The sequence below is a fragment of the Procambarus clarkii genome, chromosome 52 (assembly GCF_040958095.1).
Source record: "Procambarus clarkii isolate CNS0578487 chromosome 52, FALCON_Pclarkii_2.0, whole genome shotgun sequence".
Classification (NCBI taxonomy): Eukaryota; Metazoa; Arthropoda; class Malacostraca; order Decapoda; family Cambaridae; genus Procambarus; species Procambarus clarkii.
Genome location: NC_091201.1, coordinates 27,360,927 through 27,388,096, shown reverse-complemented (window position 1 = coordinate 27,388,096; position 27,170 = coordinate 27,360,927). Strand labels below are relative to the sequence as shown.

The following is a 27,170-nucleotide window of genomic DNA, read 5'->3' as shown; positions in this document are numbered from 1 at the left end:
GGTGATGGGCGGCTTTGTAAGGTGCTGGTGCTTGGGTGTCAGGGCTGGCGGGTCGTGAACACGGTATCGACCTCTGACAACTAACAATGGCAGAGAAGAGAGACATTCAAGGTCGTATCTGCAGCTCCATCCCAATGCCTCTCTCGAGACCTCCCAAGACAATACATGCAACTTGGAATAGGAAGATAAGAGGCCACATCTTCCCTTCTCAAATCTTCCCCTACCGCCGCAGCAGTCATTGCTCACTATATACCGAGTTTCAAGCGTGTGTATTTCCAGGACCCCCACACACAAAATTTCCAGGTTCCCCACTTTCGGGACCAAAGAGCCAGAGCTCAACCCCCGCAAACACAACTAGGTGAGTACACAGTAATCTTCCCGTGTGTGTGTGTGTGTGTGTGTGTGTGTGTGTGTGTGTGTGTGTGTGTGTGTTAGAGAGAGAGAGAGAGAGAGAGAGAGAGAGAGAGAGAGAGAGAGAGAGAGAGAGAGAGAGAGAGAGAGAGAGAGAGAGAGAGAGAGAGAGAGAGAGAGAATTCAGAGAATCCACCACCTAAACTGCTCATACTGTTAAGGACTAATCCTCCTTGTACTAAACAAATGGCCACATTACATCATGTTCCAAATCCCCCGCAAACACACAAACCCCGCAGTTGTATGGATTACTTCATCCAGCAATTCACTGGTCGTCCAGATAATAGGAAAAAAAGCACCTGGTGTCCTTGACATGGATGTAACTCTAATACAATATTTGGCCTTGAATGGGCATTGACGTAAGCCATTTTCACGGACAACGCCTGTGACTGTTTGCTTCCAGTATCGACACAATGCTGAATAGGCGATGGATTTTTTATCGTTAGGCTCCTGCACTCAATTCTAATTAAAACAAATGAGCATTAATATATATCGACATCGTATCGTATGAATATATCGACATGGTATCGTATTAATATATCGACATGGTATCGTATGAATATATCGACATGGTATCGTATTAATATATCGACATCGTATCGTATTAATATATCGACAAAATGTAACGGAGAAGGAATTTTGTCTGCAGCTTCTCCTGGCGACCATACAAGACATATACAAGTCTTGTACGGGTGTAGGGGTTCAGAAGGGGACACTATACCTTGTTTGGTAAGGACGACGACAAGGAGTAGCAGTATTACACTGACCAAGTTCGAGCCCCTCGGGACAGGTTGCCTGTGTGTGTGTGCTGACTAATAAAATAATACGAATGTCTCTAATGAAAACAACGACGGCTAAATACGTCGTGGTGAACCGATTTCAGAACAACGACACCTACAAAAAAAAAATCTCCGAATCAGTCGTCACATTGGTTCTGCTCCTTCTCTACTGGATCAGATCCCACCAAATTATGCTCATCTCTTTCTTCCGTCTTTTGCACCATCTTCTGTCTATCATCTTCAGTCTATCATCTTCTGTCTATCATCTTCAAATCCCGGTAGTCAGGTCAAGAGAGTCCAGATATTACAGTCGGGTTCGCTCTCGACTCCCAGTTGAGACTTCTGGGTTCGAATCCCGGTCGGGACAGAAACGGTTGGGCGCATTTCCTATCACCTAATGCATCTGTTCACCGAGCAGTAAGGGATCGAGACCTCGATACAAGCCTAACGTGTATAAATACACTCTGGCTGCCTGTCCCTCGATACAATGAATCACTATGAATTAACAATCATCCCCCCCCCCCGAGTCTCTATCAGACCGCCTAAACACACGGAGGATATTCTGTATACAAATATAAAATGCAAAATGAATTCGATCAGTGAGTGAGTGGGACCGTGAGTGTGGGATATTGAGCTGAACTTTGCGCCCCATGTTAATAGGATTAGGTTATACAGGCTGACACACCCGGCTGACACCCCCCTTCCCCAAGCCCAAGCCGGCTGACACCCCCCTTTCCCAAGCCCCAGCCGGCTGACACACCCCTCCCCCCCCCAAGCCCCACCCGGCTGACTGCCCCTCCCCCCCCCCAAGCCCCAGCCGGCTGACACTCCCCCTTCCCCAAGCCCCACCCGGCTGACTGCCCCTCCCCCCCCCAAGCCCCAGCCGGCTGACACTCCCCCTTCCCCAAGCCCCACCCGGCTGACACCCCCTTCCCCAAGCCCCAAGACCCCCCCCCCCTTACCCTTGGCCTGTCGTGGAACCCTTTATTATCCCAAGTAAAACTTCAACAAGTACAAATGGTTTCGTGGACGACGAGGTTAATATATTACAACGTGTAATGTATAATGCATAACCGACAACGTCATATGTATGATGCATAACTGGCAATATACAATGTATTATGTAAGACAACGTTCAATGTATTATGTATTATGCAAATGTACAATAATACCTATTACTCCATGGGAACCCGACACACACGCACACGCGCACACACACACACACACACACACACACACACACACACACACACACACCGTCAGGCCCTCGAGATTCGAGCGCTGTCTCGAATCCTTAGGACTCGGGTTCGAGTCCTAACGGTCCGGCTTCGATCCCCGGCGGAGGCGGAAATAAATGGGCACAGTTTCTTTCACCCCTGACGCCCCTGTTTACCTAGCAGTAAACAGGTTGCTGGGAGTTAGACAGCTGCTACGGGCTGCTTCCTGGGAATGTGTGTATGGAGAAAAAAAAAATGATTGACAACAGTAACAGTTGATTGACAGTTGAGAGGCGGGCCCAAAGAGCCAGAGCTCAACCCCCGCAAGCATAATTAGGCGAGTAATAAAAAAAAAGTTAAAACTATACCAAGAAGACTCAGAATAAGACAACAATGCGCTCACACACTCAATACCCAGAGTCTTAAATTCACTCTCCCGTCAGGTACAGTGGTCTGCTGTCCTTCGAGTGCCGAGGTGTCGGCCGGCTTGGGGAGGGGTTATTATATTGGTTACACCCAACGCAGGTTACACCCACCACAGGCTACACCCACCACAGGGTACACCCAACACAGGGTACACCCAACACAGGGTACACCCAACACAGGCTACACCCAACACAGGCTACACCCAACACAGGTTACACCAACCACAGGCTACACCAACCACAGGCTACACCCAACACAGGCTACACCCAACACAGGGGTACACCCAACACAGGGGTACACCCAACACAGGCTACACCCACCGCAGGCTACACCCAACACAGGTGGGTGCTCGCACACGGTGAACGTCAGCTGCCTCCACCCACTGTGAACAGGACGAGGGGGACGATGACGGAAAAATCTCAGTTTTCCATCGCCTTCGTCTTCATCTGACGAAGACTCCTGCCAGAGACTCCTGCCGGGTCAGCATCTGTTCGTCAGCGCCGTCAGCGGAGACCCGCTGCCGCCTGGTGGCTGACTGTCTCCTCTACCTGTCGCGGTAGACACCTCTGAAAGCCTCCCGTGTTTCCTCCGTGGCGACCGTGTCCCTGGTCGTGTCCCTGGTCGTGTTTTCTGCAGCTCTCTGGACACGGATCACTGATGCCCGTGTACTTACGCCTCGAGGGCCTTGTCGACGGCTGTCAGCACCCTGACTGCCTCTACGCACAGCCGCGTAAGGACAAGTTGGAGACGGACGGGTCTGTCATCGTAGCTTACACTGTCCTGGCCGGGGCTAGTGGCCCGATAGCACCACCACAACAGGTACAGGATCTCCAGAGGAGAGACGGCGAACGTCCCGCCAGCCGCGACGCTGGCCGCTGCTGTTGCCGCTATGCACCCGAGGCTCTGCAAGATGACGAAGCAGCAGTACAAGACCCAGCCTGATCGTCCGACGCCGGGAACCAGCGGCAGGGCGAAGGGCAGGCCGTAGGTCAGAGCAGCCTGGAGCAGGTCGCGCACTGTGGCGTGCGCCTTGGTCCAGTGGGACGGCCTAAGGAGGGAGCAGAGACCGGTGAGGCTGCAGGCGCAGGTCAGCGCCAGCAGGACTCGCTGAGCCCTTGACGGTGCGTCTGGAATAACTCGGGACGTCAGCCCTCAGCAGCCTCCTCAGCATCACCCCCAGCAGGAACACCCACACCACTACGCCCAAGCGAACCATCTGTTTAGTCTCTAATCATTATTATTATACTCTCGTATTTACTAACAAATCTACTTTGCTCCAGTAAATATTATCGGTATATCAAATGACGCTGAATTCCTAGTAAAGTGGGATAGTTAATTATTGACTAATCCCTCAGTAACCTAGTCCTAGGACCTGCTAGGACTCTGGGGGTCTTAGGACCTCCTGGTGGCCCCCTCCCCCCAGGTGAAGGTCCCCCAGCTACCTGGGTGTCACGACACCTGTGACGTGACACGCCCCCGGGGCCGTCTGGTAGACGACATAATCACATACGTGTCGTCAAGTGTCGTGTGGCAAGTGCCACTTTCCTCGCCAGTGTACAGTCTGGCACTGTGTATATATGTTTGTTTATGACATATCGATGTGTGCGATACTCGCTTGAGATACAGTTAGCGATACAGTTCGCCCGGGGGGGAACCCTGGAGACACAGGGAGGACACGGGTGGAGCCTGGAGACACAGGGAGGACACAGGGGGAGCCTGGAGACACAGGGAGGACACGGGTGGAGCCTGGAGACACAGGGAGGACACAGGGGGAGCCTGGAGACACAGGGAGGACACGGGTGGAGCCTGGAGACACAGGGAGGACACGGGTGGAACCTGGAGACACAGGTAGGTGAGACACATGCCCGTTAAGTAGCAGTAAGTAACATTATCTGTGTACCACAGACGCCAACTAACAGTGTATAAATGACCATTGTTGTGGTAGAGGAACACCTATACGATACAACGCGGTGGCATTCCGGGGATCAATGTCCCCCGCGGCCCGGTATCTGATCAGGCCTTCTGGCTGCTAGTCTGATCAACCTGGCTGTTGATGTGGCTGCTCGCAGCCTGACATACGAGTCACAGCCTGGTTGATCAGGGTGATTTAAAAAAAAAAATATATATATATATATATATATATATATATATATATATATATATATATATATATATATATATATATATATATATATATATTAGGCGTGTTCCTCGAATGTTATAGGTTATTACTGAAGCGAAGGAGAGGGGGGGGGCTGCATTGTAGGTGAGGCGGGGGGGGGGGGAGGGGGGATATGGGGGGGGGGCAGAGGGGGTTGGAGACACTTGTTGAGTGCCTTACCTGGCTACCGGTCTGTTTACCATTGTTTACCCCTTCCCCAATCCCCAATCCCGCCCCTCCCTCACCTCCCTTCCCCCCATTACCCCTCCCCCCTATGAGCATCCCTCCCTCCCTCCCCTCTCCCGTTCACCCCTTCCCTCCTTCCTCACAACCATGATGACGTCACTGACTATCCACACCCCACCCCCCCTCTCTCTTCCCCCCCCTCGTCATTATTAATAATACATAACCCTGGGACTCGATACCCCTGTGTCAGGCAGCGCCTGGGAAGGTTGGCCTCCGCCTCGCCATATGCTGGCCGCTGTGTCAGGTAGACTCGTATTACAAGACGTATTAAACACGTATTAGGCGACAGGTCTAGTCGTCGCGATGACGTCAGTGGAAGAGTAAGGTTTTAAGTTTTTATGTTGACCAGACCACACAAACTAGAAGGTGAAGGGACGACGACGACGTTTCGGTCTGTCTTGGACCATTCTCAAGTCGATTGTGAGAATCGACTCGAGAATGGTCCAGGACGGACCGAAACGTGGTCGTCCCTTCACCTTCTAGTGTGTGTGGTCTGGTCAACATTCTTCAGCCACGTTATTGTGACTCATCGCCTGCTTAAGCTTTATATATTGTGGCCCACTTGGATTCATTAGCAAGGATTAGAATCACTGATAATGTTAGCAACTTGTTGAATCACTTGCTGATCACACAGCCATCAACAGCGGCCTTCATATCAAAATCTAATTCATTTTCTCTTATACTTGGCAACTACTAACAGGGCAGTTACATTACATTTGAGGCAATTGAACTAACATATCTAAGTGAACGAAAATTATGGTTGAACAGTTTAATGAATTAACGACAGAAAAGTTAATCTGACGAGCCTTTACTAATTACCTAATGAAACAGGGAAACTAGTTTAATGGTTAACTAGCTTCTTGTCCATACTAGTTGAACAGTCAACTAGCTTCTTGTCCATACTAGTTGAACAGTCAACTAGCTTCTTGACCATACTAGTTGAACAGCCAACTAGCTTCTTGTCCATACTAGTTGAACAGTCAACTAGCTTCTTGTCCATACTAGTTGAACAGTCAACTAGCTTCTTGACCATACTAGTTGAACAGTCAACTAGCTTCTTGTCCATACTAGTTGAACAGCCAACTAGCTTCTTGTCCATACTAGTTGAACAGCCAACTAGCTTCTTGTCCATACTAGTTGAACAGTCAACTAGCTTCTTGTCCATACTAGTTGAACAGTCAACTAGCTTCTTGTCCATACTAGTTGAACAGTCAACTAGCTTCTTGACCATACTAGTTGAACAGTCAACTAGCTTCTTGTCCCAAGTATGTGTGTTCACCTCCTGTGAAAAAATAGACATGAATTTACCTTTAGAACTTAAATGATTAAGTCGTATTAACAGGCAACATTCTGAACGAGGCTCGTCCCGAGTACTGTTTTCGTGCGAAGTTCCAGCGAATCTTAACAACCCAACAGGTCGATTGTGGGCAGTTTGCACGCGACGGTGCTATCAATTTAACGCAGTTTACCTTCTGAATACACTAATTAGCCCCAGGTAACCAAGACTATGCATAGCGCCTTCTAATAAGCAACCCCGTAAGAAACCCCAGGTGCAATGTCCCCCCAGAACACGGACAGAACAAGAATGGTTTAGCAGGTCACCAATAGCGTTAAGGTGCTGGCGTACGGTACGCGCCAAGTACGGTACACATTGCTACTTGGTACGACGGTGCGAATGAATGATAGCGCATCGTATCAGCCATGTCGACGCTGCCCACCTTCCTGTATTCATTGCATGTCTGAATTAATGTCTAGAATATTCCACTAGCCATCAGGGCTAGTGCGTAAGTCTGTAATTTTGTCCTACGACATGGCGTAGCCAGATAAGTCACCTAATTTACGCGTTCACCCCCAAGACGCCTGTCTGCGTCCAGGCTGCGTATACATTTGTACCCTTGAGGCGTGTTCACTGGTCCATGCGTGACGCTGTACGCACTGACACTTGCTCATTGATTTGTGCGTCATGCCATATGCCCGTATAGCGTTGGCAGTGCGCATGGTAGCTGCGGCGCGGACACCAGGTAGAGTAATTGTCCCACCTGCTCTGATTATGGGGGGGATGGGGGGAGGCTAGATATATACTCCCCACCAGACGTACGACGGTGGGTGCGTACGTCACATACTGGGTGGTGCAGATACGTCACATACTGGGTGGTGTGTACGTCACATGCTGGGTTTGTACGTCACATAATGGGCGCGTACGTCGCATTCTGGGTGGTGCAGATACGTCACATACTGGGTGGTGTGTACGTCACATACTGGGTGGTGTGTACGTCGCATACTGGGTGGTGTGTACGTCACATACTGGGTGGTGTGTACGTCACATACTGGGTGGTGTGTACGTCACATACTGGGTGGTGCGTACGTCGCATACTGGGTGGTGTGTACGTCACATACTGGGTGGTGCGTACGTCACATACTGGGTGGTGTGTACGTCGCATACTGGGTGGTGTGTACGTCACATACTGGGTGGTGTGTACGTCACATACTGGGTGGTGTGTACGTCGCATACTGGGTGGTGCAGATACGTCACATACTGGGTGGTGCAGATACGTCACATGCTGGGTGGTGTGTACGTCACATACTGGGTGGTATGTACGTCACATACTGGGTGGTGCAGATACGTCACATGCTGGGTGGTGTGTACGTCACATACTGGGTGGTGTGTACGTCACATACTGGGTGGTGTGTACGTCACATACTGGGTGGTGTGTACGTCGCATACTGGGTGGTGTGTACGTCACATACTGGGTGGTGTGTACGTCACATACTGGGTGGTGTGTACGTCACATACTGGATGGTGTGTACGTCGCATACTGAGTGGTGTGTACGTCACATACTGGGTGGTGCAGATACGTCACATACTGGGTGGTGCAGATACGTCCATCTAACTAGCACTGTGCCAACTTTCAGGTCATTACTATGTGCTCGTTACAATCGGAAGCAACACCTACACCTACACCAAACTACTCGAAACTGATCGGGTCGTTCTTCATGTAATTATCCAAAAATCAAACAATACCTTAGTGGGGGTTAATTAACGTATTAGTTACACAATCTAATATTCACTAAATGTTCATATCTAAAGTGTTCGTCAGGTACTAAGATATCGTGTTCATACCCACCTGTCGGTGTGTGATAGCACGCTAGGCTTGTCTATATCTCTCCCTTCTCCCTCTCTCCTAACACACACACACACACAGACACACACACACACACACACACACACACACACACACACACACACACACACACGCACACGCACACGCACACGCACACGCACACGCACACGCACACACACACACACACACACACACGCACACGCACACGCACACGCACACACACACACAGACACACACAGACACACACACACACACACACACACACACACACACACACACACACACACACACACACACACACACACACACACACACACACACACGCACGCACGTGTGCTGTGTCGCATCAAGGCAGCAGGTCAAGGCCTTGCCAGTCTCAAATAAATCTGCCCTTTAAGACTCACTGGCACTGCAGCTGTGCAGTGCCAGTATAATAACACTATTCACTTACTAAACACTTATTAATCAACACCAACTTACAGCCGTCTTCCTTTGTGTCTCTCGCTTGTGTACTTAGACAACTGCGATACAAATCTTGAGATGATAGTAATTATGTCCATTTCAGGGCGTCTGGGAGATATATATATATAAAATCCATCTGATTACTTCAAATTAATCTTTTTAAGCATACATGACTAATTATAAACGGTTGAAGTATTGATCGGAACAAGTGGTGGAAATATGAATATTTGTGGAGGGCTTCGAGTCCCGCGAACGGTCAACAAGTTGGACGCATGCGCAATGGGGGAGTGAGTGAAGGCAGGGTTGCGTGAGATTGACTGCACCGCAGCTCAGTTGATACTAACTAGTACTGAAGGGTGGTCGTGGGCTCCGGTTGTGTGTGTTGTCTATATCGCCCTAACTGCTATAACGGAACATCACTTGTGTCGCGTTAAGTGTCGATCCTATACGAGTGAAACGTTTTATAACGGAACTTAACCGTTTTCTAAACCCGCTCATAGAAGGACAGAACTGCCACAAAACCCTGAAAAGAAAATTCACTCTCATTACTCGGAATCTAATTCTAATCAGACCTTGAGTAAACAGCTCGAGCAAACCCGTAGTGGTGACTAATAAGAACAAACAACATTCCCTCCCTCCCCCCCCCCCCCCGTAAACAACCGAGAAAGTACAAACAATGAACAGTGTACAAGAAAGTTCCTGTTTTCTCAATCTGGTTTGCTACCAGAATGGTGACGTCTGCAGGTAAGGCGCTCCACATATGACTCGTTGATAGCTATACTCACCCACCCTGGTTAATATAACATGAGCGCTTTCGATTAATACCAATACTTATTCATATATTGCTGAAACGTAAGAGTTTTTATATATACATTCAGTTATACATATATATTTAAATATGGCAGCGAGACACCGTAGACTTCAACGACAGTTTGACGTGATAGTTTCTCCAAAACTTGATTCAATATAGACATTTTACATCGATGTTTCCAAGGTAGAAATGTTGTATTATACGACTCGTATTTCTGAGTCGTTAACAGAGCATTAATAAATTACTTTCGTTCTATTTTAATAAATAAAGGTGTCGCCGGCAACACTCGGGTTGCCAGGCGCCACCACGCGACCTGAAACACAAACCCGGCACCTTTGGAGCTAAGCTCTCACACACTAGGGGAGGGTTTATAGCTTGCTCTCACACACTAGGGGGTTTATAGCTTGCTCTCACACACTAGGGGGTTTATAGCTTGCTCTCACACTGGGCTTTATAGCTTGCTCTCACACTGGGCTTTACAGTGCCACATACTACAGGCTCTACAGTGCCACGCACATTATAGGTCTTTCACCCATAGTGAAGCCTATGGTGTGTGTGTGTGTGTGTGTGTGTGTGTGTGTGTGTGTGTGTGTGTGTGTGTGTGTGTAACGTCGTAGCTCAAACTGTTCAATGCAAACTAAGCCGCCATGGTTGAAAAAACAAAGATATACAGGTTTCACAAGTTTTTACGTAAATACTTAATGAATTGTGGTCATGAAGGAGAGGTGTCGTTTATTCAGCTCTGCGACACCACCTGGCTCACTAGACCTTAGCCAGAGGGCGCTCGAGGGTCAGGCCAAGATCTACATCAGTGTTCTCCAAGTTCTTGCTGCGTCTTGACATCAGTACATCGCATTTGTATCGTCTGCATCAGTAACTCCTCCTCCTCCTCCTCCTAAGGTTTCCAAACGTCAAGAAAACGGTCAAATTAAAGTGTCCTATCCTAACCTACCAGAGGACCCAAAACAGAAAACGGGACAATATGTCACTTTCGCCAGCCGCTTTCGTTTTCTAGTACGACAATTTTTGGCCGCATGTAACGCCTACGAGCGAAAAGCGACGTCTTCTCTTTAAGAGGACGGGTTGCTGCATCAGGAATCCTATCGTATATATTACTGCCACGGGTACTCACCTAGTTGTGTTTGCGAGGGTTGAGCTCTGGCTCTTTGGTCCCGCCTCTCAACCGTCAATCAACAGGCGTTCAAATTCCTGAGCCTATTAGGCTCAGGTGTTGAGAGACGGGTGTATACTCAGAGAGGTGTACCAGCCGCCTCTTTGGTCAGTATACACTATGAGTTTACCGTAGCCCTGGACTATGTCCCGGATAAAAGTATACTGGATAGTTGGTCAGTATAAGCTATTGTGGTTGACTAAAATAATCTTCGGAGATTGATAGGACTTAGGCCAGCACCAAACCTAAGGGAGAGGCATATGTATTAGATCTATGTAGATAAGACCTTTTATTGAAATTTTATGCATGGAGATACCATAAGGATATTGCCGTGCTGGGGGGGGGGTAAAGGTTACCTCTGCAACAAGATAGATGCTCCATTGCAAGCAGCCGCCAATGCTACATTAAAATTGCAATGCTTGTTGCTTGCGAATGGTCGACGCATTTCACAATGTTTCGGAGCATGGATCCTCGCCTCATAGTACGTCATATTTCATCACATTGTTACTGTTAATAGTCTTGAGAAGTCTTATTACTTGGAATTTGTTCCACAGTCTCATGCTAGGCTTTTGTTCCATAATCTAGTGCTACTTGGGTGCTCGTTTCATTTAAGTCTAATGCAACCTGGGAGGTTGTTCCATACAGTCTAATGCTACCTTGGTGTTGTTCCACTCTTCTGCACTTCTAATGCCAAACTAGTATTTATATGTATCATATAATATTACACATGATTATACGTATCAAGCCAAAATTTGTCGAATTTCAATCCGATAATTTTTCAAGCCAATGATAATCTTGATTTGACAGTTTTAACATTGTTTACATCGTGTTGGTAAGTGATGGTCATGATCGTGTGTACCTCAGTCTTATCTCTCCTTGTCCTTCTGCCTGGAGGAGAGTGTCTTAGGTGTTCCTAATCTGTTCTTACACTTCAATGTTTCTCACTGTGAGGATTACGTCTCATTCTTCCAAGCAGGCTCCCGTGTTTGTTTAAATGTACAACCCCGTGTATGTACCCCGTGTACAACCCCGTGTATATACCCCGTGTACAACCCCGTGTATATACCCCGTGCACAACCCCGTGTATATACCCCGTGTACAACCCCGTGTATATACCCCGTGCACAACCCCGTGTATATACCCCGTGTACAACCCCGTGTATATACCCCGTGTACAACCCCGTGTATGTCCTCCATGCATATATATTAGTATATATTGTCATTGTGTAATACACTGCAAGGTGTGATTTGCGGTAGATAAGGTTATGGACCACCAGTAGCCTCTTCTGACTTAACGTTGGCACCAAGTAACAGCGTTAGTATCATACCTTGAGGTTACCTTCAGGTGCTTCCGGGGCTTAGTGTCCCCGCGGCCCGCTCGTCGACCAGGCCTCCTAGTTGCTGGACTGATCAACCAGGCTGTTAGACGCTGTTAGTATCATACTCTAAAGGATGCTATTGAACGGTATTACATACTCTTAATACGTTGTTGTCTGGGGTTCAAGTCTTCACCTACAGCTCCGTACTGGGAAGATTTAGCAATACCTACGTTATTGAGCAGATATTTAATGTTGTATTGTTGTCCTGAACAGTTACATTGCCACACACTGAACGGAACGTGACTATTTCTACATTTAGAATTTAAAGCTTACTGAAATCTTCCTACAGATTTGTAGTTTTATTGTATGTATTGTCTGTAAACATTATCTACATACTTATGCTTATTAATCATAATAATAGAAATGTTACTATAGAGGTTACTATAGAAAAGTTACTATAGAAGCGTTACTATATGTTACTATATATGAAAGACTCTACATGAGGTTGTTCTCTAGTTCCACTTGACCTCTATAATAATAATAATAATAATAATAACATACAATGAAATCACATTAGCGTGATATATCAATGACAAAGGAGAATTCGAACACGTTGGTTCGAATCGTCCTCACGGCTCCCACAGATTTTTTCAATAATAATAATAATAATGATACAAAAGTTAACTAAGACATGTTTACAGCAAGAGATATACTGATGCCATCACGTCATAACATGATCACTCCACAAGGACTCCACGACTTAGCTCCCCTGACCTTTCGTACACCTGGCAGCGATGGAGTCTACTGATATATTCATCTCCCAGATGAGAGCCACTTCTGTAATTGCTCCTTAACACTGGCAAAATTAAAAAAAACATTACTTAATACAAATTGTTGGATTAACATTACTTAATACAAATTGTTGGATTAACATTACTTAATACAAATTGTTGGATTAACATTACTTAATACAAATTGTTGGATTAACATTACTTAATACAAATTGTTGGATTAACATTACTTAATACAAATTGTTGGATTAACATTACTTAATACAAATTGTTGGATTAACATTACTTAATACAAATTGTTGGATTAACATTACTTAATACAAATTTTTGGATTAACATTACTTAATACAAATTGTTGGATTAACATTACTTAATACAAATTGTTGGATTAACATTACTTAATACAAATTGTTGGATTAACATTACTTAATACAAATTGTTGGATTAACATTACTTAATACAAATTGTTGGATTAACATTACTTAATACAAATTGTTGGATTAACATTACTTAATACAAATTGTTGGATTAACATTACTTAATACAAATTGTTGGAAATCACGAAAGTAGCTTTTTTGTATGCTGTTACTGTAGTAATGTATAGAATTGGTATTGTATATATATTTAGGACTTTTGTACTCTCCTATGAGATAGAATATGGCATAGTTTAAGTAACAGGTTCTGTGTGGGTATTTGGATAGTATTTCAAATTTATCGGTGATTAATATATATATATATATATATATGCAATTGACGATCACAAAACACTGATCATTTTATGCGGAAAATCCACAGAGAAATATGAAAGGAGGTGAACGTTTCGGCTTTGTTAAAGCCTTTGTCAACACCAGACTGACTAAGGAGAAGGGAGAAGGGGGAGGATATATAGGCCGACACCTGACCACCCCATCCCTAGGGTTGGTCAGGTGTAATTAACCAAAAAAGGTATAGCTTAGCTTAGAATGGTCAAAGAGGATTAAGCGGTCAGAGAATAAGGATGAAAGATTAAAGAAAAGCCTCATGAACACACAATATATGAATATACAATTATAATGAGACATTGTAAGCCTCTCTATCAGAGTTGTTTCTTAAACTGTTGTGCAATATTATAACTTAAAAATGGATCAAGTTTGTACATTCCAGTACTAACATTAAGAAGATTTGGACACTGACTGATTAGAGCAGACTCAATCAAATTCCGTTCCACGAAATCCCCACAATTGGTAATGGTTTTTGTTAGTCAGTCTGGTGTTGACAAAGGCTTTAACAAAGCCGAAACGTTCACCTCCTTTCATATTTCTCTGTGGATTTTCCGCATATATATATATATATATATATATATATATATATATATATATATATATATATATATATATATATATATATGTATATATATATATATATATATATATATATATATATATATATATATATATATATATATATATATATATATATATATATATATATTGGGCGATATCCCATGTAGGTTTGTTAATGCGTCAGTACAACCTCTTGACAACCTTTTCCATTCCTCCCCCTCCCATGTTCTCCCATGTCCTCCCACCTCCTCCACGTCTGACCCACCATCCCACTCCCTCCCTCTGTTTTTTTTTCTATCTCTCCATTTTAGCTTTTCCAATAAATTTGCTCTCTCTCGCTTCATATTTTAGCCATTCTTCTCCTCACATTTCAATTTCACCAACTTCAATACACTGAATATTACACGAAAATCTACAAACATTATCTTACAAGTTGACTTGAGTCACTATAAAAGAGGTTCTTGCGGGGGTGGGGGGGGGGAATGAACGAATCTACGCATTCAACACTTTTTGACACATCTTTAGATTACTCAAAGGTGCTTAGCAATTGCATTATTTTACCGTTGTAACGTGAAGCACCGTTGAGACTAGCCACCGGGACCAATTGGGGGGTGTTAATTCCTCGCTCGGCGGTTCTATCAGTCAGGGTTCGATGCTGCAGCAGGCGGCCTCTCCCAAGTCAGAGAGGACTCTCTCTGTGTGAAGCCTTATATTACACTGCAACTGCACCTGGTTCACTGCACCTGGTTCACTGTATCTGGTTCACTGTACCTGGTTCACTGTACCTGGTTCACTGTACCTGGTTCACTGTACCTGGTTCACTGCACCTGTGTAATTAAGGCACATTAGGCGCGGGCAGTGTTCTAATTATTACTGCTGTACATTTGACCAGGCCGACGTTTAATTAATTCTTTAATCATTAATATTTCTTAGATCAATAATCATCTTAGATCAATCTGTCCTCTGGACTAATACGTCGCATAGTGACCCATCAATCCTCAACGTCCAAATATGATGAGCTATGTTGACCATATCCTCGGCCTGCATATAATGAACCAAATGAACATATAATGAACCAATCGCAGCGCCTCGCTGTATTGACGGGTTGCCACGGGTTGGGTTCGTGGGGGCCCCCCGGTTCGGTTCCCAACCTGGTGCTCGTAATAGCACGTCGTATTTTGACGTATAGGTTATCTAAGACCAAACACTGATGTACAAGAAAGTGGGAGCGATTCGCTATATTGGCATAATACACCGTTTTCTAATCGTGGGTCCTCTGCTTATATCTATTTGCCTCCTATAGTGGTTGTTCCTATACCTTTGAGCCAGCTGCTGTATCATATATATATCTATAACATTGCAGCAAAATCCTATATATATATATATATAGCATTTATGTTATATTCTAGGAGATAACGTGTTGTTATATATATATGTGTGTGTGTAAAGAAAACGGAGATGAGACGTAACCGGAGCGCAGGTTGATGTCACAGTGTTATCAATCAAATGCCATATGATGTAGGTGGAAGGTTGATGATGGCAGGTAGCGACTGTGCCCAACAACCTCCACCGCCACAGCTGCTTCTCGTCACCATACAGTTCATCATCAAAAACACACACACACACACACACGCACGCAATAATCGATGGGACTCAAGTGTCGCCCGCAGGTTACCCCGCGCTCCACACACACACACACACACACACACACACACACACACACACACACACACACACACACACACACACACACACACACACACGCGCACGCACGCTAAAGAGTCGTGGTTAATACCGTAAAGATTGCTTGGAGGCGAGGGGTAAACTATCTTATTCAGTTGGTAATTATGTTTTATTCAAGCTGAAAAGAAAGTCCAGGCGAGGGAGTGTGTGTGTGTGTGTGTGTGTGTGTGTGTGTGTGTGTGTGTGTGTGTGTGTGTGTGTGTGTGAGAGAGAGAGAGAGAGAGAGAGAGAGAGAGAGAGAGAGAGAGAGAGAGAGAGAGAGAGAGAGAGAGAGAGAGAGAGAGAGAGAGAGAGAGACAAATGCCCTTAGAAAAGTTCAAATAGGTCCCAGGATGCAGGCTAACAATGCAGATTTGGGAATGTTAGATTGCATTATGGGGGTTAAATACACGACTAAATACACGACTCTTGTTCGAAGCGGGAGTTTGCGAGGCGTAACCCAACCCAACCCAACCAAACCTAACCCAACCTAACACAGCCTAACTTAAGAATATATACGGTTTTGATAATACAAAAATCAAGTTTTGTCGAAACGTCCAAATGTGGCATTAGACCACACCCATTACTTTGCAGTTAGCTATTAGATAACGCTACCATTAGCGTGCTGATATCCCCGTTTAAAGCAAGAGGCGTATGGTAGCAAAGGGGGCAGAATTATGGTCGTATGAAGCTGTGCAACGGTGATCTGCACAGTCTTGAGACTCATGCAACATGCAAGACTGCTTCTGTCATTCCTGGTACTGTGATCAATTGTTGCCCTCCACCCACCCCATCTCTGCAACACCCCCCCCCCCTCTATCTCTCTCTCTTGACGTTACGTCACTTATTCACCCTAGGTCATGAAGCCTGCTACGTCACTCACTATGAGTCAACCACGTCACACTCAACAGGACTCATTTGACCAACGCAATTACCATGGGTTATCAAAGTTACCCATTCACCATGAGGTCAGACCATGGGTCAACCACGTCACCCACTCCCTCACCATGAGGTCAGCGACATCTCCCATGAGTCAGGGCACCAGCCAAGTTACCCATTCAATAAGAGTCATGGGAGTAAACACTCCCAGGCAACCCATGTTAATTGGCAGGAACTCAGTATGATGTTGTGGGAGCCGTCAGTATGATGTTGTGGGAGCCGTCAGTATGATGTTGTGGGAGCCGTCAGTATTATGTTGTGGGAGCCGTCAGTATGATGTTGTGGGAGCCGTCAGTATTATGTTGTGGGAGCCGTCAGTATGATGTTGTGGGAGCCGTCAGTATGATGTTGTGGGAGCCGTCAGTATTATGTTGTGGGAGCCGTCAGTATGATGTTGAGGGAGCCGTCAGTATGATGTTGAGGGAGCCGTCAGTATGATGTTGTGGGAGCCGTCAGTATGATGTTGTGGGAGCCATCAGTATTATGTTGTGGGAGCCGTCAGTATGATGTTGTGGGAGCCGTCAGTATGATGTTGTGGGAGCCGTCAGTATGATGTTGTGGGAGCCGTCAGTATGATGTTGTGGGAGCCGTCAGTATTATGTTGTGGGAGCCGTCAGTATGATGTTGTGGGAGCCGTCAGTATGATGTTGTGGGAGCCGTCAGTATTATGTTGTGGGAGCCGTCAGTATGATGTTGTGGGAGCCGTCAGTATGATGTTGTGGGAGCCGTCAGTATAATGCCGTGGGAGCTCAGATGCTTAAAGTGCTCAGGATAACTTTGTCAACCACCACGAAAATGCTGTAAAAAATCCTCCTAATACCATACCACAGTACCCTGTTGATACCCATGTTGACCCCCCCCCCACAATACCCATGCTGCCAACCACACCAACGCCCATATGCTGTTCACCACCCCCAACAGCCCTGCCGATCGCCACCCCCCCTTGCGGGCTTCCAAGTAATTAGCAATGTCTAAATGTCAGAGGCCGATGATTACACCACGACGGCCATAAACCTATTATGATCGCTTATTAAATCTGACCTTCAGTAATGACTTCAATACTGACCAACACAGTTACACTAATCCTACACCCCCCCACCCCCCACCCCCGTCCTCAAGTATAACCTCTAGCCTGTAAGTTCGATCCACTAAATTTGATCCTCTAAGCTGGATCCTCTAAACATGATAGAACAAGTGTTAAATTTATTTTACTTAAATTTCATCATACCAGAAAATATTTACATGTATTCGGCCGAGTAGTGCGTGTATATATATATATATATATATATATATATATATATATATATATATATATATATATATATATATATATATATATATATACATGTATATATATATATATATATATATATATATATATATATATATATATCCATTATATATATATATATATATGATCCATTATATATATATAATGTTTAATCTACGCTTGAATCACTCAAGTAATACCTCTTTTTATTGATAATTTGTCTATTGGTAACGAAAATTGCTCCATACATCCAAAAACTCTTATTATCAAACCAGTATTTACCCAGGGCCTTCGTAAACATAACGTTATTCAATATATATATTCATAGTTTCACGTTCTATATTGTATTGATACATTTACAGCCTTATTCATATTCCTCTCTCCTATACCTTTGTTCCCCCATTTATATATTTCAATCCTGTCACCCCTTAGTCTTTCTAGAGATTGTTAGAATTATAATACTATTAATATTATGTCATTATATTAGAATACAATTATAATATAATAATAATTCAATTATCACAATTATAATAATATGATATATACTTCCTGAAGCATACGTCCTCACGTTAGTTAGCAATTAAACATATTTTTAACAGTTCAGTAAAACCTAAAAATTCAGGGAAATAATTGTACCAAGTTAGAATACTCAACAGAAAACCAGTTTCATATTTTTAAATTGAGGCGAGTCTATGTACTGTTAAATTATCTAAATCTTTCCTCATAACTCCGTAACTCTGACCGTTGTTTCCTCTCCCGACAGGCCAGGCCCGGAGGAGGTGAGCGTGGGTGGTGGGCGTGGGTGGTGGGCGTGTCCGGAGCGTGCTGGATGCCTACGTATGGGCGTGCCAACGGGAGCATGGCCGTGAGCATGAATAGATACGTGACGCTGAACGAGCTGGGCACGGGCACGTACGGCTCCGTGGTGCTGGGCCAGAGGATCGACACGGGCGAGAAGGTGGCCATCAAGAGGTGGGTGAGAGGGTGGTGTTGACCCTCTTCTTTCTTTGTCTCTCTCTGTCTCTCCCTGTCTCTGTCTCTCCCTGTCTCTGTATCTCCCTGTCTCTGTATCTCCCTGTCTCTGTATCTCCCTGTCTCTGTATCTCCCTGTCTCTGTATCTCCCTGTCTCTCTCTCTCTCTCTCTCTCTCTCTCTCTCTCTCTCTCTCTCTCTCTCTCTCTCTCTCTCTCTCTCTCTCCCTGTCTCTGTCTCTCCCTGTCTCTGTCTCCCTGTCTCTCTGTGTCTTTCCTGTCTGTCTCTCCCTGTCTCTGTCTTTTCCTGTCACTGTCTGTCTGTGTCTCTGTCTCTGTCTCTCCCTGTCTCTGTCTCTCTGTTTTTTCCTGTCTCTGTCTCTCTCTGTCTGTATCTCTGTCTGTGTCTCTCCCTGTTTATTCTGTCTCTCCCTGTCTCTCTCTGTCTTTTCCTGTCTCTCTCTTTCTGTGTCTCTGTCTCTCCCTGTCTCCGTCTCTCCCTGCCTCTCTCTCTCTCCCTGTCCTCGTTCGCTTTATTACTATAAGCAAGCTCGATATGTAAATGTATCTAATGAATAAAAAAATAGAATTTTTGTTTACGCAACCGCATGCCATATTGAATTAATAAACAAAATCTACATTTTACAGAATGAAGAGAAAATTTTACTCGTGGGATGAAGCGATGAATCTACGAGAGGTGAAGGTGAGTGAAAGCTGTTGACGATTAGGAGCCAGATTCCCGAAGCACTTACGAACCTGTACATTTTTCCTCAATCTTTGGCGGCTTTGTTTACAATAATTAAACAGTTAATGAGCTCCGAAACACCAGGAGGCTGTTTATAACAATAACAACGGTTGATTGGCAAGTTTTCAGGCTTGTAAACTGTTTAATAAATGTAACCAAAGCCGTCAAAGATTGAGGAAAGATGTACACGTTCGTAAGTACTTGCGTAACTTCTTCGTGAATCTGGCCTCAGGTTCATATCTGTGAACCCCAAATGTTTCGTGGGAGTTAATAAATCACTTTCAAACATTTTCAGACAAATGCAAGAGTTCACCGTAACCCAAGCCTCGATTAATATCACATACAGTATACTATGGTTTGTTTATATGTAAACACGGGGGAAAAAAACAGTTTGTTTCACAGAAAATGCCACAGACAATATAAACAGGGTCACCATGTTCACCCTCCGTGCAAGCACAACTAGGTGAACACACACACACACACACACACACACACACACACACACACACACACACACACACACACACACACACACACACACACACACACACACCGTATCTAATACCTGCAGAATCGAGCTGTTAGCTCAAGGCGGGGTCCAAAAGCCAATACCTCGACTCTGCAGGCACAAATAGTAAATACACACAGGCAGAGACAGACAAGACCTAAGTCATAGATGAGGCAATCATCACTCCTCGGATCAAATCATTGGTTAAGTTACCGAATTACAACCAGTTGGGCCACAGTAGAGGCGATACATCCCACTACCTGTTCAGCCTCTTACTGAACATAACACTAGAGGGCGTCTGGCAACATCCAGCGCTCAGGTTCGAACCCTCATCACGGCCCTTGTGGATTTGCTGACTAGAGATTTAGTTACAAGTGCAAGAATCTTGGTGGAAGTCGAACTTTTATTCTCGGGAACAACCTGTCGCCTGCACAGTGGGTAAGTTACCAGGACCCGGATTCACAAAGCAGTTACGCAAGCACTTACGAACGTGTACATCTTGACTCAATCTTTGACGACTTTGGTTACATTTATTAAATAGTTTGCAAGCCTGAAAATTTCCCAATCAACTGTTGTTATTGTTATAAACAGCCTCCTGGTGCTTCGGAGCTCATTAACTGTTTAATAATTGTAAACAAAGCCGCCAAAGATTGAGAAAAGATGGATAGGTTCGTTAGTGCCTGCGTAACTGCTTCATGAATCTGGCCCCGGGTACTTTCCGCAGAGCAGTAAATTTAAAAAAAAAGTCACTTAAATTCAGGAAGTTATGAGCAGAAATACAACAAGTCAGTATAATGACAGATCACATGGGAGAGAGAGAGAGAGAGAGAGAGAGAGAGAGAGAGAGAGAGAGAGAGAGAGAGAGAGAGAGAGAGAGAGAGAGAGAGAGAGAGAGAGAGAGAGAGAGATGAGATAGACTGAGAGCTGCGACTCGAGGGGAGAGCACTAAACCAGTACGGCTATACAGGACACTAGGACCTATTAGTACTGGCAGACGAGAAAGGGGGGTAATTAAGATACGATGCTCAATTACTTCAGACATTGGGGGGATCGAACACCGACTCTGCCAGAACCCAAGACGTCGCTTGTACCGACCAGGCCAAATGTACAGACCAGAGGCAGTCGGATATCAAACATTTCTCAAGTCCACAAGCTCTATAAAGCCTTTGAAGCAAGCCTTTCTGAATCCTTCAAAAATCCCCCTGGTGGTTGAAGCAACACTCCCAACTCCAGAGACCCAAATGTTTACACAACTCACCACTAACTATTCCATTTCGATAATGTGTGAGATTTCAACTAATCATCACTAGTGAACAATAAGATTTACACTGATATATAATTATGATGACATCTTCCAGGTGTAACAAGCTCCCAGCACACAGTTCCCTGAAGTGTACTGCTGTTACGGAATTACCGACTAATTACTCGGGATGACTAATTATAAGCTTGTCATTAGTCAATTATTATTCAACAGTATCATGAAACGACCGGTAATTGCTGGGACATCAACGTAATAATAACACTCCCACCATACAACTCTGCCATCGATTGCTCAAAGTGTCTCCCGTGTCGATACACACACCAATGGACAGGTAGCGTGGCTGCCCACCGCGACACTAACGGACCAACAGACAGGTAGCGTGGCTGCCCACCGCGACGCTAACGGACCAACAGACAGGTAGCGTGGCTGCCCACCGCGACACTAACGGACCAACAGACAGGTGGCGTGGCTGCCCACCGCGACACTAACGGCCCAACAGACAGGTAGCGTGGCTGCCCACCGCGACACTAACGGACCAACAGACAGGTAGCGTGGCTGCCCACCGCGACACTAACGGACCAACAGACAGGTAGCGTGGCTGCCCACCGCGACACTAACGGACCAACAGACAGGTAGCGAGGCTGCCTACCACGAGAACAACGGACCAACAGACACCCAAACAGCGAGGCTGTCCACTAACGGACACCCAACAAACCCCCCCCCCCTCCCTCACCATTACCGGGGAAGACGAGGGAGGTCAGCGCAGTATTCGTCAATACTCACCTGGCCGACGTATGCTACTCCCAATAGTACTACGGGCTCACCATAGCCCGTGCTACTTGGAACTTTTTGTTCTAGCTAGCGAATCTTAAACAACAACAACATACTCCCAATTTTGCACACAAGATGACTCACTTACACCTATCATATTACATCAAAACTCACCAATAACCCAACCCAATGAAACCCAACCACAATTCAACACAAGTTAACCCAGCTTAACCCAGCCTAACGCAATGTAGAAAAGTCTGTTCGCCTAATCTAGATATATCAAACATGTAACACGGGAATGTGAAGAGACGCGCTGGGGAAGAAAAGGTTAAGTCTTGGTAAACCCAGAAAGGCTGAAAAGGGCTGATTCAGACAAAGACAAGTGAATGGTTAATTTTTAAGATGCTAAAGGTATGTGTTCTAACTTGGTCAGTGTTTCTCAAGTGTTTTAAGAGTACCTTTAGGTCTCGTTTAGGAGGAGAGCGTTGGAAAACATGCGACAGTAAGAGACAGGTTAAACCTTTTCACTACAAGAGAGGTAGAACCGGCTTCCTTCTTACCACAAGGTAGACAGAGGAACCAGGTTCCTCCCGACCATACGGGTGACAAGAGATATAATTTCCTCCACACCACAAGGGAGACAGATAATGAGGTTCCTCTCATCCACATGAAGATAGAAACAGGTTCCTGTCCACTACGTAGATATAAATTCCTCCTCACTCCCATCTGAGACAGAAACGTGTTCCACCTCGCCGCATCTGAGACAGAAACAGGCTGCTCCTCCTCACCCCATTTGAGACAGGCAAAACGATTTACTTGCAATGAACAGTAACAAAACATGGCGCCATTATCCAAGTTGAGCCAATGTCAGCTGTTGCTCACAGCTGACATGCACGTGTAAACGTACAATGAAGGCTAATTGTAATCAAACAGACACGAGGTGAGATTGCTTTTATGCTGTGCTATTAAGACCACACTACTGCAGCTTACCTACAAACGGGCAAGTATACCTTAATAATATAAATATATATATATATATATATATATATATATATATATATATATATATATATATATATATATATATATATATATATATATATATATATATATATTTTTTTTTTTTTTTTTGAGGGTTTATGCATAATTAGCCCTGAAGTGTTTTGGTATAGGATGATTTAGTAAGTGTTTACAGTACAGACTGGAAGTGAATAAAAAGTGAATGCGGCACTTCTCAAGCACAAGCTTCGGGCAGTGAGGTTGACAAATATACAAAATATGAACTATTACCGACTGGGATAATCCGGATTGTATATATAACCACGTGCACTCGCCCGGACCTTCAATAATGAGCCCTGGGGGTAATGAATGCAGTTTGGAAACCAAGGAATGGAGCGCTCCTACATAATTGAACAATTGGCTGCAGTTTAGAACCCCCCCTAATCATCAAATCACTTCTGTCTGGAAGGTAATTTCTCCAACTGCGTGAGACGTTCATGTTCTTCCAGTTCACCTACGGCACAGGGTAGTATCAATGCGTGTAGTAACGTTTAGTTATACCCCCTTAGCTGTTATTCATAGCCCAAACTGTTCTCTCGAAGAATACATCACTTTCTGACGTCAAAATCCCCAACGGTCTAAATATGACGTACTATATATCACGGCGGCTCACAAATAACCACGTTTTCTATGCGTGGTGTCCATCAGTCAGGTTAGGTTTGAGTAATCTTCAAACCTCGTTTTTCTGTGACGTGACAACGAAGGGCTGCACAGCCAACTACGTTATTTAAAATCAAACAGATAACCAACAACCCACACTCAGCCTACTCTCGTTAACTTAGCTGCGGCTCACACCCCAGAAAATTCATCACTATTAACGCTTTGTTTAATCAAAAACTTTTTTGTAGACCAAATAAATCAAATTATTATGTATTATAATTGTTGTGTAAGATTAGGTTTAGGTTTGGTTAGGTGTTGGGGGGTTGCTGGTGGTAATTATTTGTATTTGCAGTACGTGGGTGAAGATTTAGGTAGGTGCGACTCGAACATGGGAAGAGAGTGAAGCACTGGTCGGATCAAGTTCGAACGTATAGTCGGTCATGTTTCAGTCCGTCCTCATAAACAAAGGCCACAGTCCATTCTATGCACCAGCTAAACCAGTCCATCCTCCAAACAAAGGCCCAAAAGTGATTCCATGCACCCGCCAACCCCCCTATTTATCAATGAAAAAGGTTTACACACGACTCACAACTGATTTCGTTCGAACACTTCCAGAACAAGTGCTTCACTGACGAATTCTGTTCGAACCACAACGCTGTAAATGCTTCACCCACGTACTACAAATGCAAACAATCGCCAACAGAACCTAAATACCTAACCTAACCAATGCCTAAATATGCACAAATATGCTAATATGTAATAATATTAATTTAGATTTGCGAAAATTCCTATTCTGAATGAACAGCATGTTAAAATGTATGAAAGCGTCTTTGGGGTCGACCGCAGGATGGAATGAACTTGGTCTGAGAACGGGTTGAAATGCTTCACCTACGTAAGTCAATTACAAATATTCGCCAACCAACCAACCTTTTATGCCTCAGGTAAACTAATTGATCATGTTTACCTACAGCTTACTTAAATTTTCCAAAACAAATTCAGCTAAGGCGTGGTTAAAGTGTAATTACTTTTTTTTAAATTAGTTTGTAACTACTTAATCGAATTTAACCCGTAACCCAAATTAGGTAAATTAGGCGCTGATAAACGGGACACATTAGGCTAAGTTTTCAAACATTAGCGATGGAAGACCACCGGGTCACGGGATCTGTTGCCAGGGTAACTGGGTATCTGTTTACAACCAGATACCCAATTACTGCTGGGTGAACAGAGGCGAACATTTAACTGCTGGCCGCCTAGTCAATTCTCCCTGAACAAGCACTGTTGTGGCTAGATACAAACACACGGTACAACCACCTACCGTTTACCTGCTGGCGCTGCGTGGTGGACCAGACTGTCACCCCCCGTGGTCCCTGGGTCACGGAGGCGAGCCACACACCACACACACACACTCGGGGACCCTGGGGGGACATGGAGGAGACATACAAAATATCTCTAAAACATTAACCACCTCACTGCCCGCGAGAGCCCAGTACGCGTCCACCTCCATTTTCTGTTGTTGACCCTTCCACACGTTTCATTACTCTCTAATATTGTCAAACATTTTATTTTCATATTGCTGTTTATAGTTCATAATTTATATATGTTATTTTTTCCTTTATTTTACATCTTCTTTAGTCACTGGATGTTTCTATGTGAACGTAGATATAATTTTCTGTGGCCATGGAAAGCACATAGAAAATGGGTGCTGGAGCCCAGACTCACAAACACACTACCACAGGCGGGAGATTCAAAATGTCACCAACATTCTCATAATCCAATACTAGAAGGAGGTACATCTTACATTCCAATATTGTCTGAGCTGTACTTTCATAAACAGCACGCAAACTCTCTTTTCGCCGCCCTAGTAATTCGAGTGAGCTTTACTTATATATTTTCTTCTTTTGGGGCACAATAAACACATTGGGTCTCTGTAGTATAGCGATCTACGTCCTCGACTCACGACTGAAGATCCCTGGTTCGATCCTCGGGTGGAGCAGAATTGGTTAGTAATATTTCCGTTCACCTCATGCCTCGGTTCATCTAGCAGTAAATAGGTATATTGTAAGTTGCATCCTGGGGATGCCAGTAGTTGACCAAGGTGGGGGGAGGGTTAGTTACAGGATTACAGTAGTTAAAAACAGCAACCTATGTACCTGTTTCGTGTCCCCGATAGAGGGCATTACAGGAACATGGTACAGAGACCTGATAATAATATGTTAGGGACATGCTAGGGAATACGTCCTATTAGGGACGTGTTAAATGCCTGTTAAGGAAACCCCCTCCCCCATAACTCTACCCGTATCGCCCACACCATCACTCAATACCAGCATCTTTCCGTGCTTCCGCCACCATCGGTTTCTCCTCTAGCGTTTCCGCCTCCAGCATTACCGTCACACGCATGCACACACACACACATATATATGCACCACACACACACACGTATATAAGTGGTATATCCTTGTATACCTCTTCTGTAAGACCAATCCTGGAGTATGCAGCTCCAGCCGGGAGTCCAGACCTAGTTAAACACAAGACAAAGTTAGAGAAGATTCAGAGGTATGCTACCCGACTAGTCCCGGAACTGAGAGGTATGAGCCACGAGGAAAGGCTAAGGTAGCTGAGCCTCACATCCCTGGAAAACAGAAGAGTAAGGGGAGACATGATAACCACCTACAAAATTCTCAGGGGAATTGACAGGGTGGACAAAGTCAAACTCTTAAGCACGGGTGGAACAAACAAAGGACATGGGAACAAACAAACACGAACAAAGGAACACAGGTGGAAACCTAGAACCCGGATGAGCCACAGAAACATTAGATAGATTTTTTCAGTGTCAGAGTAGTTAACAAATGGAATGCATTAGGCAGTGATGTGGTGGAGGCTGACTCCATACACAGTTTCAAATGTAGATATGATCGAGCCCAATAGGCTCAGGAATCTGTACATCAGTTGATTGACAGTTGAGAGGCGGGACCAAACAGCCAGAGCTCAACCCCCACAAGCAAAATTAGGTAAGTACACACACACACACACATATATATATATATATATATATATATATATATATATATATATATATATATATATATA

General features: G+C 44.7%; 1 protein-coding gene and 1 long non-coding RNA gene across 2 annotated transcripts in view; one reads left to right on the top strand and one right to left on the bottom strand.

Annotated features, from left to right (window-relative positions):
- LOC138352246 (uncharacterized) overlaps positions 1-27,170 on the bottom strand; it is a 104,183-nt gene that overhangs the window by 31,700 nt on the left and 45,313 nt on the right. The window contains exon 3 of the long non-coding RNA XR_011222725.1: positions 25,399-25,498. This is a non-coding gene — a long non-coding RNA (uncharacterized lncRNA). The remainder of the gene's footprint in view (positions 1-25,398; positions 25,499-27,170) is intronic.
- Positions 18,942-27,170, top strand: part of LOC123763558 (serine/threonine-protein kinase MAK) — a 30,921-nt gene continuing 22,692 nt past the window's right edge. The window contains 2 exon segments of the mRNA XM_045750707.2: positions 18,942-19,140; positions 19,788-19,842. Coding sequence (XP_045606663.2) covers positions 18,998-19,140; positions 19,788-19,842 — 198 coding nt within the window. The 5' untranslated portion in view covers positions 18,942-18,997.